Source organism: Mus musculus, chromosome 17, assembly GCF_000001635.26.
Source record: "Mus musculus strain C57BL/6J chromosome 17, GRCm38.p6 C57BL/6J".
Classification (NCBI taxonomy): domain Eukaryota; kingdom Metazoa; phylum Chordata; class Mammalia; order Rodentia; family Muridae; genus Mus; species Mus musculus.
Genome location: NC_000083.6, coordinates 32788371 through 32811137, shown reverse-complemented (window position 1 = coordinate 32811137; position 22767 = coordinate 32788371). Strand labels below are relative to the sequence as shown.

The following is a 22767-nucleotide window of genomic DNA, read 5'->3' as shown; positions in this document are numbered from 1 at the left end:
GGTATTGGGAGAAGAAAACCCTGGGCCAGAGCTGATGCTCATCTCCTCCAGGAAAGGGATGAACAACCTCACAGAGATGGTGACAGTCCAGTAATGGGTGGCATCACCCCTCATCCTGGACTGCTTAGTATGCCCTGGGCTTTAACTTAAACTTCAGTCTCACTTTAGTAACCCCAAGATAGACTAGTGGGGAATCACTGGGTCTTTTTGTTCCTCTTCCCAACATAGCCACATTGCATAAATTTCTTCTTTTCTGGTTTTCCCTACTAATTTGCATGTTTGTCTTCACGAGGTTGGGTGGCTGAACCTGGCTTCTTATAGACTGTGACCTCAAGTTTAGTAACAGCCATCAGGAACAATCTGACTCAGTGTCTCTCTTGCATTTGACCCTTGTATATATCTGCATGGACAAGCTGAACTGTACAGCACCTCCTGTCCAAACATTGACTATTTGGAGTCAGATAATAGTGTGCTTGTGGAACACACCAGAAGTCACTGGGTCAAATTAAACACTGGATCCTTGTTAAAGCGTGAGGACTTTGCTGGTATGTTTGACCTCTTTCTATAAATTCCACTTTCTGTATGCCTTCAATAATTTCATTCCTTCATATGTTTTCTATGCTATTGACTGAATATAGGTAGCCTCCATCCCTCCCTCACACACACTCTCTCTGTGTCTGTCTCCCTCCCTCCCTTACTCCCTCTCTCCCTCTCCCCTCTCCCCTCTCCCCTCTCCCCTCTCCCCTCTCCCCTCTCCCCTCTCCCCTCTCCCCTCTCCCCTCTCTCTCCTATTCCAGACCTGGTATGCCTTTTGTCTTCTATGGTGCGATGGGGCTGTTTCCATAGACACCGAGTCTGGAATCCCTCTGTGCTTCTGTAACCCCATCAGAAAGGGGAGGAAGCAAGAATTGCCCGCTGAGCAAGTGTTGGGTCAGGAAAGCTGGGACAGGGCTCTGCTTCTGCCCTTTCCCACTGTGGGGCCAGTGAGGATCTAGGAAAGTACTCTATGCAGTCTGGGTAGGCTTGAACCTAAAATTTCTAATTTGAATCTCAATGTGGTAGGTGAGTGTGCTCCTCCAGTCGCTAAAGCTTTAGGAGGCGGGTCTGTGGATTGATGGCCAACCAGGCAAGTTGTTTTGGGATGCATATCCAATGAAATATCCAGGCATTAGGAAGATGGCCGCTACGTATCACTGAGACATCCCCTTTTGGTCCCCGCCTTATTTGGGGATCTGGATTGTTAGCATCTGTACAGGGAATCTCCAGGTCTCTCTCTCTCTCTACTCCATTTCTGCCTCACCTCCACTGACTGCAGGAACTACAAGAGGACACTAGGACATCATGTCTCTGGAAATGGTTCGTGCGGGCGATTGTGGCAGTGGGGTACAGCTCTCGTCTGCAGAGGGGTCTCTCTGACTCTGATGAGCCTCAGAGCGGGATCCTCCGGGTGGAGCTGGTCCAGGCTGCCCTGTCTCTTGCTGAGCGCTCACTGAAGCAGACACATCTGGTCTCTCGCAGTGCCAGGTCTAGGCAGAGTGGGTGGTGGTGGCAGAGGGTGGTGGAGACTAGGTACTCGGGTTGGGGGTTCTGCACCAGAGGAGGTAAGAGGTGTGTTGACCCCCGGATCTTGTGCATGTTATTCTGAAACATACAGAGACATGGATCTTTTTTACACTGTCACGATTTATTAAATAGCCAATAAATTCTTTTTCCTTGACTACAGTTTTCCAAGTAAGCCCGATTTTGCCTTCTTTCTGGCCGTGGGCAGCCACTGCTCTTTTATTCCAATCTTAATCACTAACATTAAACCACATATTAACATTTCACACAATAATGAACCAAAACACAGGTTGCAGAATGGTTAAGAAAGTGTTAGAAAGGCTTGAAAGCACACAAAGCTTTACTGGAGTCCAGGCATTGGAGCTAATACGGGGACAAAGAGGGCTGTTGAGGATCGAATAATTCTCATCGATCAACTAAGCCGGAGAAACTGCGAGGACAAAGGCGGGAGGGAGTCCTTGCCCACGGTTATTCCCCTTCTCTTGACAGCTGACCCTGTGATCACTGCCTGTGTGCCACACTCTGGTTTTGGGGTGCTCCTTGTAGAAATTCAGGTGAGGGGTTGCATATATTGTGGTTGATAAGCTCATGCGTCTAGTGTTTTTGATAAAATTTGGTACATTTTCAGGAGTTGTTTACTGATGTCACTTTGTGCCTTCTGGAGTGCTGGCAAATAGTAGCTCTTTTTCCTCTATGAGATCTTATGCTTAAAACTCGAGCAAATCAGATTAACGTTGTTGCTGAACACAATGGAGCCATTCTAGGTTTGGCATAACCTGCAACATGAACTAACTACAAGCAGCCCGCCCCCACGCCCCCCTCCACCCCCCCCCACCCCCCCCACCCCCCCCCACCCCCCGCCGTCTTTTCCTTGTCTCATTTCAGTGGCACCTGCTTTTCCAATGAGCCTTGCAGGTTGCTCTAGTCTCATCCTGTCGCTGCAGTAACATACTGACTGAAGGCAGCATGGCTCGTGAGGAAAGGGTTCTTTTGGCTTATTATTTTCAGGTCACAGTTCATCATTGAAGGAATTCAGAGGGAAAGCTCAGGCAAGCACTTGAAGCAGACACCATGGAGGAATGCTGGCTGGCTTATAAACTCATGCTAAAATAGCTTTCTTATACAGCCCAGGACCCCCTGCCTAGGGAAGGTTCTTTTCATCATAGACTGGGCCTTCCCACATCAATTAACTATCCACATGCTAATCTGATCCAGACAATTTCTCAATTGAGATGCTCTTCTCAGATAACTATAGACTGTGCCATGTTGACAGTTGAAGCTAACCAGGATGCAGATTCAAGGGACTCTTCCTCCAAATTCCCTGACCTGTACTCTTAGACTAAGGATTCTTAGGACTGGCATTGAATCCCTGACTTTCCAAGTCCTCCTAACATTGTCCGACTCATAGAAAGGGAGAGCCATATATACCTGGGATGGACAGGGTTGGCCTCTGTCAAAATTGTAATTGATGTGGTTTGTTTCTAAATATTGTTTGAAAACGGAAGTCCTGATGGAGGTAAGCCATGACAGTGTTGTGAATGTACTGTGAAAGGGGAAAGCCCTCCGTGTTGGCTCACAAGCTTCTCATAGGGTTGGGCTAAAGAAAGCTGTGCTTAAACCAGAATAAAAAGGAACGGACAAAAGATAAGAGAGCCTGATGTGATCAAGATGCCACAGTTAGCGCCCAGATTAGAGCAGTTTGCTCTGAGGTCATCTGTGCTTAGGACTACAGGAAGGACTGGTATGTGCTGGCTCAGGCTGGGAATGAATCAATCAGTGCTCACACGCCTAGAGGAAAGACACAAACTTGAGGAAAATCTGCCTAGAAAAATATTTTATGTCTCGACCAAGTGTTAAGGCAACAAATCTGAGTTGTCCTGAGTAGCAAGTATTAATCTGTCCAAATTATTTCCCAGAGCTGAGGATGTCAGCCAGGTTTATTCCTGTGTGTATAAATACTCCCGGCAATTGTTACACGGTCTTTTAAGGACTCCAGAATTTGGAGTGTATAGATTCTCAGTGTCTTTGTTTTCAGATTTTCTTCATGTGTGATGGAGATTGGTTGGCGACATAAGCATCTCGTTATTGCCAACTTTATCACATACCCCACATACAAGTTTTATCTCCTACAGAGATTTTCAATTACTCACTTTGACTCTTTGTGACAGGTTTAAGCTTTCTAGCTTTGCCCTCACAGCTTTGTTTGTTTGGAGACAGGGTTTCTCTGTGTAGCCCTGGCCATCCTAGAACTAGCTCTGTAGACCAGCCTGGCCTCAACCTGCCTGCCTGCCTCTATCTCCTGAGTACTGGAATTAAGGATGTGTGTGTGACACGACACCTGGCTACACTCACAGCTTAGGAAAGGTTTTCCTTGTTGTTATGTACATGCCTCGGTCTCCCAGTGGAGGCCAGAGGCCAACTGTTTGCAGTCAGTTCTTTCCTTCCACACTTCTGTGAGTTCCAGGGTTCAAACTGAGGACGCCACTGGGCCATATTTGCTGACCCACTTTCTCTTACTTCTGTTTTAAAAGTTTGTTTTTATGTATGTGAAAAAAATTTGTTTGTTTTATGTATGTGAGTGCACTGTAGCTGTCTTCAGACACACCAGAAGAGAGCATCAGATCCTATTACAGATGTTTGTGAGTCACCATGGGGTTGCTGAGAATTGAACTCAGGACCTCTGGAAGAGGTATGCTCTCAGCCAGTGCTCTCAACCACTAAGCCATCTCTCCAGCCCCCACTTACTTCTTTTTTATGCCTACTTTAGAGCAGTTCTTAACATCAGAACAATGCTACCTGAACCTCCTTTCTCCTTTAAAAGCAGTTCCCTTTTTGCTTTAATATTCTTGTTCTAAAATTATATCATATTGCTATAATTTTAAATATCTTCTTTTTTTAAGTTGGTCATTCCTTTTTGTCTTATTTTTTTTTACAGAATTTAGAAAACATTTCTTAATAAAGTGGCTCCATGTTTATAGAGATGTATTTTATTTTTAATTATTAGAGTAAGTGTGCATATGTGAGAAGATGCCCCTGGACTCCAGAAGAGGGCCCCAGGGCCCTGGATCTGGAGCTCCAGGCGGTTATTGTTGGAACACTAAGAATGGAGTCAGTTAGACTTCTGAGTGCTTGTGAGAAAACTCCAAGAAAACAAGACAAGAATAGTATCTGACCCCAGTTTCCTCAAAACTGCGAAATTGATATTGGAGTGTGTTTTTGTGCCCCTCCCAGGTATAACAGAGTGAGTTTATTTCAGATTATTCATTACAACTGTCTACTGTTATTTGTTTATGTGTCTACAGAAAAAAACCATTTTTGCCATGAGTGGCTTGTCCACCAAATACGGCTTGTCCTTGTGATCGTACAGTTTGCATATGTGACTCCTCTTGACCCTCAGAGTAAAAACTGTCCGATGCTCTGACTTAAGTTGGCTATTGCATGAGACTTTAGTCTGCCTCACTTATTGCCTCCATCCTCCCAGCTGAAGGAGCCCCATATCCTCCTACACACGGCATTAAAACAAAAAATATATCTGATAATATTTTTGTGTTTTTCAAAAAAAAAAAAAAAAAAACCAAAGCTCCAAAATTGTCAGTATATTCTAGTTACATAATGAACTAGGAACTAGTTGGAATAATTTAACTTATTCATCCTCTGAGTCATTCTATTTTTGCATATACAATATAAAAATGTAAGCACATGTAGATAATATTTATATCCATGTAACTGTATATATAGATGAATTTAAGCATAAACACTTTACTGATTATCTTTTAAAAACTGTTTTATTATCTTATTTGTATAGGTGTTTTGTCTGCCTGTTTGGCTGTGCACCATATGTGTGCCTGGTACTGGTAGGGGCCAGAAATGGGCATAGGATTATCTGAAACTATAGTTATAGACAGTTATGAGACACAATGTGGTACTAGAAATTAAACCTAGGTCCTCTGGAAGAGCAGACAGCCTCGTAGAGTCATCTCTCTAGCCTCTTTCTTCCTTCTTTCCTTTCTTTCTTTCTTTCCTTCCTCCCCTCCCCTCCCTTCCTCTTCCCCTCCCCTCCCTTCCCCTTCCCCTCCCTCCCTCCCTCCCTCCCTCCCTCCCTCCCTCCCTTCCTTCCTTCCTTCTTTTTTTTCTGTTTTGTAGTATTAAATGATTCTTTTCCTCCAAAGTCTGCTTTGCCTTTTGTGTGTGTTTTAGCTTTTTCTTTTTGAGACAGAGTCTCGCCGAGTGAGTAAGCCTGCTAGCTGGGAAGTTAGGCTCAGGCTGGTCTTCAGCTCCCCAGGGTCTTCTGCCTCTTCAGTCACAGGATTAGAGGTGTGTACCATCAGCCCAGCCAAGCCCTGGACTTTTTAAAGACACGATTGTAATATTAACAGTGTAGAAAAGTTACAACTTCATTAGCCATATCTGCAAGTAGTAACACGTTTTTAAATTGAAATTTTGTTTTCATTTTAACTACTATGGGGGCTGTGATTAGAAATGGGTGGGAGGAAAAAAGTTCACATTTTAATTTATAGTTTTGGTTTTTTTATAGTACAGAAAGCCCAGATATTCAGGTGAAAGTTCTCATACCTTGAAAGTTGTAAGCTAAAATCTATCTTTAAAATGTAAGATATCTCTGTGTGTGCTCAATGTCACCTGATCTCGGAAGCTAAGCAGGGGCTGGCTTGGTTAGTACTTGGATGAGATTCTCTCTGGGAATATGGTGCACTGCGGGCTTTTTCTTTCTTCTATTTAAAAGTAAGATCTTAGCAATAATTTATTTTGGGTTCCATTGTTTAAAGAATGTAGTTTACAACCAGGTTTAAATTGTAATGAATCATCTGTTGTAAAGGAAGTTGTTGTAAAGTAGATTTCTGAGGGATGGTGTTCATTTGGATTGGTTGTGAAACACCTTGACTGGAAACGTCAGGCCATGTCATTTTATGATTTTGATCCCAAGTAAGCAGTATTTATTTTCTTTCTTTCTTTTATTTATTTTTATTTTTTAAATTCACTTTACATACGTTTTCTCTCATAGCCCCCATCCCTCCTCTCTTCTCAGTCCCACCCTTACAAATCTTTCCCCCCACTGGCCCCTCCTCTTCTCCTCAGAGAATGGGAGCCCTACTTGGGTACCACCTCACCCTGGGGCATCCAGTCCTAGTAGGACTAGGTGCATCCTCTTCCACTGAGGCCCAACCAGGCTGTTCAGTTAGGGGAAGGGGATCCAAAGGCAGGAAACAAAGACAGAAACAACCTCTACTCCACTTGTTAGGGGTCTCACATGAAGACCAAGCTGCACATTTGCTACAAATGTGTAGGGGGAGTCTAGGTCCAGCTCCTGCATGCTACCCCCCACCCCCGGGTTGATGGCCTAGGCTCTGTGAGCCCACATGGTCCCAGGTTAGTTGACTCTGTGGTTTTTCTTGTGGTGTCCTGACCCCCCTCCTACTTGCTCACTTCTATCCCCTACTCTTCCACAAGGCTCCGCCTGATGTTTGGCTGTGGGTCTTTGCATCTGCCTCCATCCATTGCTGGATGAAGCCTCCAGCTAGTTACCAGAGTTGCCACCCTCCCCTCGCCCTGATTTGCATTCTCACTTCCAGCCCTCTCCAGCCTCCTTTTTTCCCCATACCTGATCGCCATCCCCTTTCTCCTTTCAGCTCCTCTCCTATCCAGTTCCCTCTCTCCATCCACCTCCAATGACTGTTTAGTTTCCCCTAAGTGAGACTCAAGCATCCTCCTTGGGGACCTTATTACCCAGTTTTATTGGGTTTGTGGATTGTAACATGGTTGTCCTGCACTTTATGGCTAATGCCCACTTATAAGTGAGTACATGCCATTCATGTCTTTCTAGCTTTGAGTTACCTCACTTGGGATGATATTCTCAAGTTCTTTCCATTTGTCTGCAAAATTCACGATGTGTTTAACAGCTGATTAGTGTTCCATTGTGTAGATAGATGTACCACATTTTCTCTATCCATTCTTCAGTTGAGGGATATCTAGGTTGTTCTCAGTTTCTGGCTATTATGAATAAAGCTGCTATGAACATAGCTGAGCAAGTGTGCCTGTGGTACAGTAGAGCATCTTTTGGGTATATGCCCAGGAGTGGTATAGCTGGCTCTTGAGGTAGAACTTTTCCCAGTTTTCTGAGAAACCACCAGATTGGTTTCCAAAGTGGTTGTACCAGTTTGCACTCCTACCAGCAGTGCAGGAGTGTTCCCTTTGTTTCATACCCTCAAAAGCATGTGCTATCTCTTGAGGTTTTGATCTTAGCCATTCTGATGGATGTAAGATGGAATCAAAAAATTGTTTTGATTTGCGTTTCCCTGTTGAATAAGGACATTGAAGATTTCTTAGAGTGTTTCTTGGTCATTTGAAATTCCTCTGCTGAGAATTCTCTGTTTAGCTCTGTACCCCATTTTTTAATTGGAGTACTTATTTTTATTTGGGGTATTTATTTTCTTTGACTAGATGCCATAGGAAACATACTGTGTCTCTGTTTGCCTTCTTAGTGGTTGCTGAAGTTTCCTGGCCCTTTCAAAAGGAAAACCAAACCTGAAGTGGGGGTTGGGGGAATCCAGAACCTGTTTTCTTTTCCTTTCTTTTTTTTTCTTCCTGTTTTCTGTAACATCTCTCTCTAATTCTTCATACCTTTTGTCCTGTCTCACTTATCTTTTCCTTTTTCACACTGAAACAATGTCTTACCTCTGGATAAAACTAGTTCATAATCTCACACCCCCCACCTCCGCTTTGTCTTTAAAAACTTTGTTTTAAAAACATATCCTCACTGGGGAGTGGTGGCGCATGCCTTTAATCCCAGCACTTGGGAGGCAGAGGCAGGCGGATTTCTGAGTTCAAGGTCAGCCTGGTGTACAGAGTGAGTTCCAGGACAGCCAGGGCTACACAGAGAAACCCTGTCTTGAAAAAAACCAAAACCAAACAAACAAACAAACATAAAACCCAAAATCAAAAACCAAAAACCATATCCTCATACCATCATCCTTTTAACATCTTCCTCGAAAGCATCACAGAGCGACACTCAGGCTTCCGTGAAGATATTCCAGTTCTGCCACACATTGCCTGAGCATTGATGCCCTGGGACACTCTTAATTTTGCGTCTTTCATTTCTTTAAAGTCAGGACTATGTGGATGGCACTCCCAAGGCTTGCCGCAGGTTCTGATGGAGCCTCTGCCAGTTGCAGCTTTGTGTTCAGAGGCCTTTCCTGCTGTCCTAATGCTTCCAGAGGAATTTTTGGTTTAAAGGTGCTGATCTCAAATTAAAACTCCGTTCTCAGCCTTTGTGCCTTGTAAGTTGTAGTAAACATGTCCCCTTAAATGAACTCTAACTTATTCAATGGCTTTTCTAACCGAAAGCTTAAAACTCCTCTATATTCCTCTTGTATAAGTCATAGTTCTCTGGAGGTACAGTACTACTGATAGAATGAACATGGTTTATTAGAGTGGCTTACAGGCTATGATCACACACACACACACACACACACACACACACACACACACACACAAGCACACATGCGATTTATTAAAGTGGCTTACAGGCTATGGTGCCAGTTATCCTAACTGCTGAGTCACCTCTCTGACCCTGCATCATAAAAGTCTTACTCAATTTTGATTTAAGAATGCTCCATAAGAAAGCAGGTACACACTTCCAAATTTGGTTTATGGGGAATCACAGAGTATATATTCAGAGAATATATTCAAGTCCCTCACATGAAGAGTGATGAAATACCTACTTGTCTTAGTCACTGTTCTAAGTGCTGTGAGGAAGCACCATGACCAAAGCAACTCCGTTTAGTGGTGTTTTTCCTCCTATGTCCCTGTTCCCAGAAATAATGAGTTTGAGACTCACTTATGTTTACAAACACCTTGGCTGTTATACTTTGTTTATTCTAATCTAAGTTCTGTTACGCGGCTAGTTAACAGTCTGCTCAGGTCTCATGTGTCTGTGCCTCCCCACCCGAACAATTGCAAGGCCTGGCTCTATCCCAGAATCCTTTATGTCTATGGGATGCCTCACCTTCTATTCTACCCTTTCCTATGGGTCATAGGTTTTTTTAATTGACAGGTGGTGTATCCATACAGTGCACAAGAGATTCACTCTATACAACTCTGTTTTGGGTAGGGCAGGAGGGTGCTGAAGACGGAACTCCAATCCTCTTGAAAAGTATGCAGTGCTCACAACCAGAAATATTATTTCTTTTTTTAGGTAAGTTTTCTCCGTGTAGTCCTCGCTGTCCTGGAACTCACTCTGTAGACCAGGCTGGCCTGGAACTAAGAAATCCACCTGCCTCTGCCTCCCAAGTGCTGGGATTACAAGCATGCACCACCACTGCCTGGCTATAATCACAGTTTCTTATAAAAGTTGTTACAGTGACCGAGTGGACAAAAAGAAATAAGCACATATTATGAGGGCAAAGGTTGCCCTATCCGCTGCTGTTTGACCAGATTGTTCCAGTCTACTGTCAGAATCGCTGCATTAGAGAATCTTAGTATGCATGAACAGTTTAAGAGTATGGTGACCAAGACAACTTGCATCTATGGAACTTGGAATATGGTGTCACAGTAAGTTCTTATGAAACCTAGGTCTCTGGTAGCAGGAAGTTCATCTGTGTGACATTGCATGTGGGCTCTTTCAGGAGCTGGTGACCTTCGAGGATGTGGCTGTGCACTTCACCATGGAGGAGTGGGCTCTGCTGGATCTATCCCAAAAGGAGCTCTACAAAGACGTGATGAAGGAGATATTGAGAAATGTGGTTTCCATAGGTAAAGACATTATCCTACTCACAATAGGTCATTCATCGTTGCTGCTGCAGAAGCTGAAGTATGGTAAAGAACCGTTGGGTTATACTCACCTGGCAGAGAGACACCACCATCAGGAAGGCGCTTTCCTAGAGTACGGCTCATCCACTGTTCTTGGGATGTGCGGACCCCTGAGATTTCCCCAAATGCAGAAGTCTTGAGTGCATGATTGGAGGTAGTGGGGGACTGTGTTCTCTCTCTGACCTGAAGTAGGGGGAAATGGGTAATTATATGAGGTGGGCTTACTACACGAATTTAGTTGGACTCTACTAATGTTTGTAGTGTACTATAATAATTCCCAATGATTTATCTTAATTTGTATTTTTAGGAGACATAAGGAAACACCAAAAGATTGACAATAAATACCAAAATTCTGGGAGAAAACTAAGGTAATCCAGGCTCCTCCAGGTTTGTGGTGTCATAGGACATTTTACCAAGAGATAAAAGAAACAAATATATCAAGCATCAATCTGAGTTGATCTCAGGAAATTGCCACCAAGATTGCTGATATGTTTCATAGCATCAGTGAGAATATCTCAGAGATTTGAGTGTTGGAAACCATGGGAGTGTCATGAAGCCAGGAGAGAAACTTAATCATACTTCACATGTACAAACTTTACACCATATACATTATGGAAAATGAAGTATAAATTTATCTACCATCTTAGCCAGGAAGTGCATATAAAACAAAACCCAGAGAACTTTTTTACACAAGAACTAATAGATGAGATAACATGCATAGGTGGGGGTGGGGTTGCACCTTTAATCCGAGCACTTGGGAGTCAAAAACAGGTGGTTCTTTGAGTTAGGTGCCACTCAGCACTTCAAAGTGAGACTCTTATCTCAAAAAAACAAAAATACCTCAATGTAGACATTTGTCTTAAGGTTTCTATTACTGTGAAGAGACACTATGACCACAGCAACTCTTTTTTTTTTTTCCGAGACAGGGTTTCTCTGTGCAGTCCTGACTGTCCTGGAATTCACTCTGTAGACCAGGCTGGCCTCGAACTCAGAAACCCACCTGCCTCTGCCTCCCAAGTGCTGGGATTAAAGGCGTATGCCACCACTGCCCGGCTCACAGCAACTCTTATAAAGGAAAACATTTCATTGGAACTGGCTTACAGGTTCAAAGATTTCGTCTGTTACTGTCATGGCGTGGAAGCATGGAGGCATGCAGGCAGATGTGGTGCTGGAGAGGTAGCTGAGAGTTATGCATCTGGATCTGCAGGCAGAAGGAAGAGATAGTGATGCTAAGCCTAGTTTGACCTTCTCAAAGCCCATCCAGTGACACACTTGCTCCAACACCGCCATACCTCCAATATTGACACAATATAAACTCCCTATGAGTTTATAGGGGCCACTTTTACTCAAACCACCACAACATTAAGTAGTTCAAAATACAACATGATTTTTGTCATCAGTATTGTACATCAAATTGTGTACAATATTAGTATTGAAATCTCTGTTTAAATGTGACATACCTTCAGTATTTACCAAACATGTAAACAATATAACGCAACTTGTCATTGTGGCTTTTTTAAAAGATTTATTTATTTTTTATTTATATGAGTACACTGCAGCTATCTTCAGACACACCAGAAGATGGTATCAGATCCCATTACAGATGGTTGTGAGTCACCCCACCATGTAGTTGCTGGGAATTGAACTCATGACCTCTGGAAGAACAGTCAATGCTCTTAACCACTGAGCCATGTCTCCAGTCCGTCTTTGTTTTTTTATACCATTATACCACTTGCTTTATAATTATAGCTGTCCTCAATCATGTTGCATAACATCCAGTCAAAATATGTTCAAAATCATCAGAATGTATAAAACTAATATTTCTACTAGTAAATCATTAATAATCAAAAACTGAGCAATTCACTTTTTCATTTCTTACAGATGTCAACTTGTGGAGAAACTCCATGACTGTAAAGAAGGTCATGAGTGTGCAGAGATCTTCAAATTCTCTACAGAGGGCACTGTGAACCATGAATTTTATCCAGGAGTACATATATGTAAAAGAAATGGGTTTGTCAATGTACTCATTGGCCATTTAGCTATAAATGTGCGACTGAAACCTAGGCCAGGGCAGAAGTCAAATGAAGTCCAGGAACATGGAAAGAATGTGTATACTAAGGAATCTCAGGGCACCTCCAGCGCTTCCCCGTCTCTTCAGAAGCATCAAAGTGCTGAGCCTGCAGAGAAATCTGATAAAACTAAACAGCCTGATGAAGACTTGAGACTTGGTCAGAATCATGAAAGGACTCCTGCTGAAGAAAAACACCACAAATGTAAACACTGTGGGAAAGCTTGTACTTCTCTCAGCTCCTTGAAGAGGCATGAACAACATTACCATGCAAAGAAATGCTCTAAGTGTAAGCAGTGTGGGAAAGCCTTCCCTTTCCCGAGTTCCCTACAAGTCCACCAAAGGATCCACACTGGAGAAAAGCCCTATGCGTGTAAGACGTGTGGGAAGACCTTTGGACATTCCAGTTCTCTCCTAAGACATGAAAGAATCCACACTGGCTCGAGTCCCCATGAGTGTAAACTGTGCAAGAAAACCTTTACTCGTTTGAATTCGCTTTTAAGGCACAAAATAATTCATACTGGTGAGAAGCCCTATGCATGTAATCAGTGTGGGAAAGCTTTCTCTCGATCCGCTTCCCTTCAGAGACACACAAGACTCCACACTGGAGAGAAACCCTATGTGTGTAAGCAGTGTGGGAAAGCCTTCATTACCTCTACTTACCTACAAGTTCATGAACGAACTCACACTGGGGAAAAACCATATGTATGTAAGGAGTGTGGGAGCACCTTCATGCTTTGGACTCAATTCCAAAAGCATAAAATAGTTCACAGCGGTGTGAATCCCTTTGTTTGTAAGCAATGCGGGAAGGCTTTCACTCGTCTTGGTACCCTACAGATACATGAGAGAATTCACACTGGTGAGAAGCCCTATGTGTGTAAGCAGTGTGCAAAAGCCTTCATGTCTTTGACTCAGTTAAGACGACATGAAATAATCCACAGTGGCATCAAACCCTACATGTGCAAACAATGTGGAAAGGGGTTTCTCTGCTCTACTACTCTTCGGAGTCATGAGAAGATCCACAGTGGCAGTAACCCGTATGTATGTTCTCAATGTGAGAAAGTTGTGAGTTCTGAGAGCGCTTTGCGGAAACATAAAATGATTCACACTGGAGAGAAGCCTTGTGTCTGTAAGCAATGTGGCAAAACATTCACTCATTTAAGTTCTCTTCAGTACCATGCACTGATGCACAGCGGAGAGAAACCCCATGAATGTAAGAAATGCGGGAAAGGCTTTCGGTCTCTTAGTCACCTTAAAAAGCACGAGAGAACTCAACACTAAATAGAAACTATATGCATGGAAGCAATATGGGAAAGCCATACACAGTGGCATAAATCCATAGGCTTGTTTGTAAGCAGTGTTCACAGCCTTTAAATAGCTGTGGTGTTTTCACATAAACTCACTGGAGAAAAGGGGGACTTTTTGCTAACAATATGTGAAAGTTCCCTATAGGATTGATTTTAAAAAACAAAAACCCATGAAATAGCCAGAGTGGAGGGGGAACCTTTTTAAAAAATAATATGGAAGCCAGGCAGTGGTGGTGCATGCCTTTAGTCCCAGTACTTGGGAGGCAGAGGCAGGTGAATCCCTGTGAGTTCAAGACCAGCCTGGTCTACAGGGGGAGTTTTAAGACAGCTGAGGCTGTCCTGTCTCAAAACAGAGAAACCGTGTCTCAAAAAAAAAAAAAAAAAAAAAAAAGCCTAATTGATGAAGGAAGAGGAAGAGGAGGAGGGGGGAAGGAAGAGGACGGGGAGGAAGAGAAAGAAGAAGAGGAAGGAGGAGGAGGAGGAGGAGGAGGAGGAGAAGGAGGAGGAGGAGGAGAAGAAGAAGAAGAAGAAGAAGAAGAAGAAGAAGAAGAAGAAGAAGAAGTAGTAGTTTTTATATTAAAAGTTTTCTTTAATTACATGAGTAAACTCACACTGGTGAAAAGCTGTATGAGTACAAGTGATGCTTAAACTTTTTGTGGTCCCAAATCATGGGAAAGGCATGGCATTGATTAGATTGTAGAGGAACCTGGTGCATGTTTGCAATGTAGAAAGTCTTCACTTCTCTGCTTCCTCCAAATATGTATAAGAAGTCAACTAGAGGGTGCTGGAGAGATGCCTCAGTGGTTAAGAGCACTGACTGTTCTTAGAGAGGATCCAGGTTTGATTCCCAACACCCACATGGAAAGCCACAACTGTCCCAACTCCAGTTCTAAGAGACCCAGTGTCCTCTTCTGAGCTCAGTGGGGCCTTCATGTGCATGGCACACAGACATATATGCAGGCAAATTAACCACACACACAATAAAAAATAAGTCATAGCAGAGAGAACCCCTTTGTGTGTAGGTAATATTGAAAAGCCTCTCATTAGCACAGTTAATTTCACAGACATGAAAGAACCTACCCTAGAGTAACCTTAAATATGGGGTCTACTTAAAAAATCTTTCTAGACTATTTATTTCATGTGTGTAAGTGTTTTGCCTGCATGTGTGAATGTGTGTCACATATGTGCACTGCCTGCCCCACCCTGAAGAGTGCCTGGAGTTACAGATGGCTGTGAGCAGCCTTGTAGGTGCTGGGATCTGAACAAACGCCCTTTGTAAACACAGGGAGTGCTCTTAAAAACTGAGCCATCTCTCCAGCCCAGTAGTTCATTCTGGACTCCTATTTCTAAATTTTGTTTTACAAAATAAGCTTAAGCCAACTATGTGAGATAGGATGACAGCTTATACCCTTGGGATGGAGACTAGTAATCAGCACATGTGAAGGAAACAAGACAAAACAAAAAACAGCGGTAAAAAGAAAAGTAAACTATTGTGAAATGATTCTGTAAGGTTTCTTAAAGCAGAAATCTAGAGTTTAATGGGTGATCTCTTCTCGAATCAAATCTGGCACGTTTCTGTTTGCATTGTGAATTGTGTTAGATTCATTGTTGAACTGACATTTAATTGTAACATGCCAATATTCATAAATGCCTTTTTTCAAGCAATTGTGGTTAATTAAAAATTACTTTTTGAGAATATTGGAATTTTTGCACTGCTTTCATGTGCCTGGGTCTGACCATTTTGTGTGTACTTTTATTTTCATGAACAAAATATAGTATTAAGTGTGTGTATGTAAGACCATGCATTTGTATATATGGTGTGTGTGTGTGTGTTGATACTGAGGCAGGTGTAACAATAACAATGGGTGGCTTGCTTTATCACTCTCTGCCTTGTTCTCTTGAGAAAGCATATCTCACTGAACTACGAACTAAACTGGCAGCCAGTCAAATCCAGCCATCCACCCCTCTCCAATTCCCCCATAGTTCTGGGTGTATGGGCATGACTGAAGCCATTCCCAGGTTTACATGAGTGCTAAGGATTCAAAGTCAGGTCTTCATGCTTGCAAAGTGCTTTTACCCACCATAATATCTTCTAGCCCCTTTAAACCATCTTTCTCTTGATTTTGTATTGCTTATGTTTTGTATATGTTTATTTTTCTCTCTCTGGCGTTTATTTTCTAAAATTACTTCCTTGTATGTCTAGGACATTTGGTTTTAATGTCAGTTTGCTACAGACTAGAAACACCTGAGTGAGGACCCTCACCTGAACATCTGTTCTGATTTTCTTGTTGATGTGGTAAGTCCCACCCACATTGTAGGTGGCACCTTCTGGTCCAGATCAAAAAGGATCTGGCAGAAGGAAGATCACTGCCTTTTGTTCAGTTGGCTATCTCTCTCTTTCTACCCAGTTAATCTGCCCTGTCGATACTGATGTTCACTTCACAGATTTCAGACCTAGTGTTTCTAAACCTTAATTGTGGCTAGGGACCATTGCTGTTCAGGAAATTTCTGGGTTCCCTGCACCAGATTGGGACAGCTGAGGCCCCTCCATCCACCCAGCAACCTTCTCACTCACTCACCAACTCTCACACTCACTTGCCCACCCACTCACCCTGAGGCACCAAAACCCCAGCCTTAAGGACTTACTAATGACCAGTTCTCAGCTCTCGGGTCTTTCTATTTTTTTCGGTACTTTAAAGTACTTAATAAATTTCATTCCTCTACAGAAGCCTGGTAGGTACAGTGTCCTTCCCTTTAAGATTGAACTATTTAAAAATTGCTTTTAGAAGAGAGAAAATGTTAACTTTTTACAAACACTAAGCAAGATACATATGTATTAATCATAGATCAGGTCATGTTTCCAAGTTTATTTAGTTTGTGTTGTATGGTAAATGAAGGCCTCCTCTCTCAGAGATCCACCTGTGTCTGGAATTAAAGGCTGGAGCCACCACAGCCAGGCCAGTGAGTTGTTTGTAACAGACCACATCGAGATAGACTCCTGATTGTCAAAGCTGCTCATTGCTGGGAGGAAAGCTCAATGTAGAGGACAAACTTTGGCTTGAGGATAAGGTTGAAAGTGATGGGTATCAGTGTCCAATAATGAGGTGGGACGCTTGATGTGTAATGACCTCAGAACCGGGGTGTTAGTGTTAGGTATTGTCTTAGTCACTGTCCTAGTGCTGTGAAAAGATATCATGACCAAGGTCGTTCTTGTTGTTGTTGTTGTTTGTTGTTTGAGACAGAGTTTCTCTGTGTAGCCCTGGCTGTGCTGGAATTCACTCTGTAGATCAGGCTGGCCTTGAATTCAGAGCTCCACTTGCCTCTGCTTCCAAGGGGCTGGGATCAAAAGCACATACCACCAATGCCTGGCAACCAAGTGGTGGTCTTTTGGGTTTCACGAACGTTTCCTGGAACAATATTAAAAACTCCCATTCAAACCACATAGGACATAGAGGAGAAACCTGAGTGACTTCACTCAATTCCATCTCAGTGAACACATGAGATCCTGTGGTGACTGACAGGAGGCCAGGTTACTCAAATCCACCTGCATCACTGAAAAGCCAACCCCAGCATAGGGGATGGTTCCTTAGAGTGTCGCCCCTGCTGTTCTCTGCACAACTTCCAAGTTTCTCAGTGCCAGAATCTCCTTTCCCTAACACTTGCTTCTTGCAAACTCTCTAATTCTCTGACTTTCCTGGGCCTTGTGTCATGAGACTGACACACATGAATCTTCCTTCCTTCTCTCAGGAGAAATGTTTCAATTTGGAAGGAATAACCACACAAGACTCCAGGCCCTTTTCATACTCTTGTTTGTTTGCTTGCTTTGGTTGTCCCACTCGGTCTGTAGACCAGGCTGACCTTGAACTCACAGAGATCTGCCACCTCTACCTTCCAAGTGATGGGACTGAAGGCAGGCACCAGCACATTCAGTATGCTTTTCTATTCCGTCTGCTCCTTCTCCTGTGGTGGTCACTGACTGGAGTGTAATGCTGGAGGTGGGGATACAGATGTCTGATTGTTGTCCTTCATGTATGACTGATAACCAAGAATGTGCACATGCATGAGACACACAGATGCATACACAGAATTAAAAGTCAATTCTTAAGAACAGAAAGCAATGCTGAGTAGCGCAGCATGGAAGGAGACCGTTCCTAATCCACCACTCTCTAACCTCAGTAGGCTCTCCTTGAGCCATAGAGCTCAGTCATCTTTAGGTGCTGTATAGTGGCAAAGGGGTTGCTGCATATGACCCTACCACCAATGGTCTTCGTGGGGCCAGCTTGTGTTTCTTGGCAAAGAATGGGCCCCAGATATCAGTCAGGGCCATGCCATTTTGTAAGGAACCTTGATTTTGATTGGACAAGAACAATTTCTGTAATGACAGTAGTCTGATTCATTTTTTTTCTAGATTATTGCTGTTCTTGCTCCAGAATTATGGAGCCTTTATCCCAGATAATGGCTAACCAGGAATAAATTCATCAGCTAACATTGTTCAACTGACTGCTCACTGCCTCCCTCTTGCAGAGGGCAACTGCGGGCCTGAAATGGAGCCTTTGAATGTTCTTCCCCTGTTTCTTTTCTGCTCTATAACCACCTCAGTGTTGACAGATAGAAAAGCTTTGATTTTTATAGAGACTCCTTTTGTAGGCTTTTCCCCAAATAAAGGCCTTCCCTGTCTTAAGTCACTCATTCCCTTGTCTTTCCTACTCAATAGACATTCATAAGAGGGCACAGAGTCGTGCCCTAGCCTTCCAGTCACCTGCTAGAGCTGGCTATCTGGTTTGAACTGGCCCCTGGTGAGTGATATGTCTCTTCTCTTTCCATGACCACTGTTACTGAATGGAACACAAACTGGATGCATAAACTCCTACTATTATACATTTTATAATAGTAGGAGTTTATAATATACTGGGAAGATAATTGCCCATTCTCAGGACTAGCTTTCTTAAAAACAAAACAAAACAAAGCAAAACAAAACAAACAAAAAACAAAACAAAAACTAAACAGCTCAGTGTAACCTTTCAGTCTTCTGTGAATTACTGCTCAGGCTTTAAATATTTTAGGGGTGAATAACCACCCCATTTTCCTTATTACTAACATTTCCCCCGGATCTCCATCTCAACACAAGTCTTCCCATGTTTGACTTTGAATGACCAGGATAGTCCCCTTTGTCTGTTTTGCTCTTCTCTCAATACCCCTCCTTTGCTTGGTTTCATATTTTAGGAACAGTTTGTTCAGATTACTCATGTATTTCCTACTTTATAGTATGTCTGTCACACCAGGGGCTTCAGCCCAAGGCTTGACTGTATCAACCTCTTTGTTAGTTCTCATATGAACACAGTTCTATTTTAGCCAAGTGAACTGGCCACATTTGTGATGGGGGGTTGATTAATTTGAAGTAGGAGGCTCCACTTCTAATCCAGGTTTTTGATGTAGAAAGGCAAGCCTTGAATTCAGATTTTTTTTTGAGCTAGGAAAACCCACCTCTAATCTAGGCCACACCTTCTTCTGGAAACAGAAGGATGCTTTTGTTCTTTGCTCTCACCTTACGAGCACATCCATTCCTTCACTGGCATTGCTTAGAGCTTACTTCTTCAGGATTCCATTGTACACCGAAGACCAGCTGAGTCATTTAGCCTTGTGGACCGAGCAACTACTAGATCCTTGGAGTTTCTTTTCACAGCCAGCCATGGTTGGATTAGCTCGACTTAGCCTTTAAGTCATTCTAATACATCCCCTTTCTATAGATTTCTAGAGTCTAGACTAATACAGATTTTGGTACCAGAAGTGGTTCTAGAGCACTAGAACTGTAAGGGTGAATCTGTTAAGTATCTGAAAGGGGTTTTTCAATTTGCCAACACCCACAGTTACGGAAGCCTTCCAGTTAGTGAAGCCTTTGCTGGGAGCTCAGAGAGGACTAAAAGCTCATACAGTGAACTATTTTACAGACCCAAGGAGATAAACGCATTTGATTATCCCTATTCACCAGTTGTGGGTGGCAATGGGCTTGTTGATTCTGTTTATGAAACTTTTGACAGTTTTGGGAAAAAATAAGGAAAGTGATGATGCTGGTCGGTTGCTCTCAGCATCTCTGGATAAATTGACAAAGGATAGGGATGAGCTTAGTAATGCGCATAAACGCTCTAAGGTTTCCTAAGTGTCCCCTGTGTCCCCTGGAAGAGAGTCTTCTCTCCAGCAGACACAGAGCCCAAGTACACCTTTATAGTTTTACCCCAGGGATATATTAAATCTTCAGTCCTGGGCCAAAAGAGCAGGAGATAGCAACCATTTTGGACTTAGTGGTAACACATATGCACATCAGCGGATGGGAAATAAATCCAACCAGAGATCAAAGGCCTTCTACCTCCATGAAATTCTTAGGAGTCCAGTGGTGTAGGACATGCAGAAATATGCCCGCAGGCCAAAGGAGTTGTTGATGAAAATCATCAAGCCAGTGATGAGGGACCTCTTTATAAGTTGTCAGCCCCAAAGGCCACAGGGTTTACCCTTTCTCTGTTAGTGTCCTTAATTTGTGTTTATGTCCTGTCGGAATTTGTGAATAAGGCATTTGTGGCCTCTTTGTGTGTGCTCGAATGTGTGTGTGTGTGTGTGTGTACACTCTTGAGCATGTGTGCTTATTCTTTGGATTTCATTGTCTAAGATGTCATCTAATTCACTTGAATTGGAGGTCACTACTGTGGAATTAGTAATTTTTGGTAGAATTGTGTTTTCTTTTCTTTTCTTTCTTTCTTTCTTTCTTTCTTTTTTTTTTTTTGAGACAGGGTTTCTCTATATAACCCTGGCTGTCCCGGAACTCACTTTGTAGACCAGGCTGGCCTTGAACTCAGAAATCTGCCTGCCTCTGCCTCCCGAGTGCTGGGATTAAAGGCATGTGCCACCACGTCCGGCTGCGTTTTCTTGATTTGAATGTTTATTATAGTTTTCCAATAAAGCTTCTTTATTTGAGGTTAAATCACCGGTTATTGTTGTTGTTGTTTTTTAAATCATATTGCTCTTTGAAATGGAACTGATTGCAATTTTCAGGTTGTAGTAGGGATGAAGTTTTGGTTAATTCTGCTGCATAATGTTTGGCCCACCAGGTTAACAGGGAAATAGTGTCTGTAATAGTCACTATCCACAGCTAGGCTCATTGTAAAGTGCATTTAAACCCACAAAGTACCATGCCTCAAATACCAATCACTTTAGAAAATAGAGGAACAGTATGACTCTGTTTTGAACAAGTGTATCAACAACATTAGTTACGAGTAGAAAGGAAAAGAAACATAAAGGTGGTCCTGAAGTAGGAGGCATTGAGCTGAGGCGGGTGCAAAGAAGAATCTGAAAGGGGACCAATGATGATGTCCTAGCAGTGTAGACACAGAGATGTCAAGTATACGCGCACCGAACGTTGAAGTAAGTCAATTTGAAGTTGGCTGAATGTCCTGGGCAGGAGAAACCACACTGGAGATGGAGTCCAAGGACTGACTCAGTTCTTCCCGTGTTGATGACAAACAGTAGGCAAGGAAAAAGTAACTACAAGGGGACAGTAGTGACATGAGGGTGCAGAGGAGGGAAGCTTGTTTAAAAGTACAGAATTGCAAGCAGATAACCTAAAGCCGTCCCAGCCATTAGCAGCAGGCTGAGACCAGAGACCCTGAAAACCAGGCCAGCCTGTGTTCCTTGGGGAAATCTCTGAAAGGGAAAATAATACAGAAACGATAGGGAAAGGAACTAGAGAGAAAAGAGGTAAAAATGGAAAGCAGAGAAGGACACAGTCTGCTAATTTGTCAGTAAATATTAAATATTTTTTATAAATGTGAAGAAGAGAGAACTGGGTGGGAGTCTGAAGAGTTGGGGGCTGGAACGCTGGCTTCGTGGTTTAGAGTGCATATTGTTTTTGTAAAGTACCCAAATTCTGTACCAGGACCCACGTTCTGCAGTTTATAAGTCCATCTCCGCGGATTCAGTGCCCTCTTCTGGCCTCCATGGGCATCTGTTCTTGCGTGACATGCACACAGACACACAAACATATTTTTAAAAAAATAATAAATTCTTAAACAAAATCTGTAAATGCCATCTAGTCATCTTGCTGGCTGCGCCTCAAGTCTTTTTAGCTTTCCTATTTTCGCTCCTGTCTTCTAAAATATCACTTAAAATACCTGTCTGCAGGTTCCCTGACATTGTTCCAAGCTTGCACCTTCTTCACCTTCTTCACAGCAGGAATCTATTATCTGTCTACTGCTTCCCACCCCCACCCCCCCACCCCCGGCCTCTTATAACGCTTTCAGCACCCAGAGCAGGCTTACAATTCCAATCTTCTCTCTTCAAGGCTTCCTTTCTGATTTCTACCATTCCTCTGTGAACTTAGTTCTACCTCCGCAGTCAGGCTGGTTCTCCTGATTGCAGGAATGTCTGCCCTGGAAGTCATCTGTGGAGTATTCCAGGTTTATGTGTTCAGAGTCCTGGAGCTCCGCTGCGACCTGCGCAAACTTCCACTTACTGAAGAATCTTTGGAATGCTTCGAATCTTAAGAATGGTTCTGTGTCCTTCCATTCCCAAAATGTTTTGCTCTAGAAGTGACTTTGTGAGGGCAATAGTGGCGAGGTGGGTTCAAGAGAGAATTTGAAAAGAGTAAGCAGAATGGGTAAATCCCCAGCCACAGAGACCTTGGTGACAACCATCGATCACAAAATGAGAGAGAATATTAGAAGCGCAGCCAAATAGGCATAATTCACATCATTCTTTTCAATGCCATTTCTCACTCACGCAAATAGAATTTAGCCGACATCTTTGCTTTGTTAAAGAATAGACTTCTACGTATGTTTAAATCCATGTAAAATATAAAGTATTCATCCCCTTCACACGTAACGCCAGAAGTAGAGTTTGGGAATCCCACCTCCAGTTTAGACCCCAAGTATCAAGCCTTACGTTCGGATTAGAGGTTTGGCGCCACAGTACACTCGAGAGGATGCTTTTTCTGTCATTTAAGCATTGGGAGGCGTGCACGTG

The 22767-nt window shown here is 43.0% G+C and overlaps 1 protein-coding gene, 1 long non-coding RNA gene and 1 other non-coding gene across 7 annotated transcripts; 2 read left to right on the top strand and 1 right to left on the bottom strand.

Moving 5' to 3' along the window:
- Positions 1-1080: 1080 nt before the first annotated feature.
- Zfp811 (zinc finger protein 811) lies at positions 1081-15462 on the top strand. 5 transcript variants are annotated; one of them, XM_030249792.1, is made up of 5 exons: positions 1081-1356; positions 2050-2114; positions 10200-10326; positions 10691-10751; positions 12265-15462. In XM_030249792.1, the coding sequence occupies exons 3-5, from the start codon at positions 10239-10241 to the stop codon at positions 13730-13732; spliced, it is 1617 nt and encodes a 538-aa protein (XP_030105652.1). In that variant the 5' UTR covers positions 1081-1356; positions 2050-2114; positions 10200-10238; the 3' UTR covers positions 13733-15462. The 5 variants fall into 5 exon arrangements, with proteins under 5 accessions (XP_030105652.1, XP_017172959.1, NP_899000.2 ...); XM_017317470.2 differs by lacking the exon at positions 2050-2114 and having other exon boundaries at positions 9686-10326; NM_183177.3 differs by lacking the exon at positions 2050-2114 and having other exon boundaries at positions 1207-1356.
- Gm23294 lies at positions 10408-10571 on the top strand. The gene has a single exon (XR_003952432.1). It is a non-coding gene; the product is annotated as a U1 spliceosomal RNA (small nuclear RNA).
- A 5236-nt stretch (positions 15463-20698) lies between the features above and the next one.
- Positions 20699-22744, bottom strand: Gm17115 (predicted gene 17115). Its single transcript, NR_168031.1, has 2 exons — positions 22065-22744; positions 20699-21751 (listed from the first exon to the last, which is right to left on the bottom strand). It is a non-coding gene; the product is annotated as a predicted gene 17115 (long non-coding RNA).
- Positions 22745-22767: the final 23 nt, after the last annotated feature.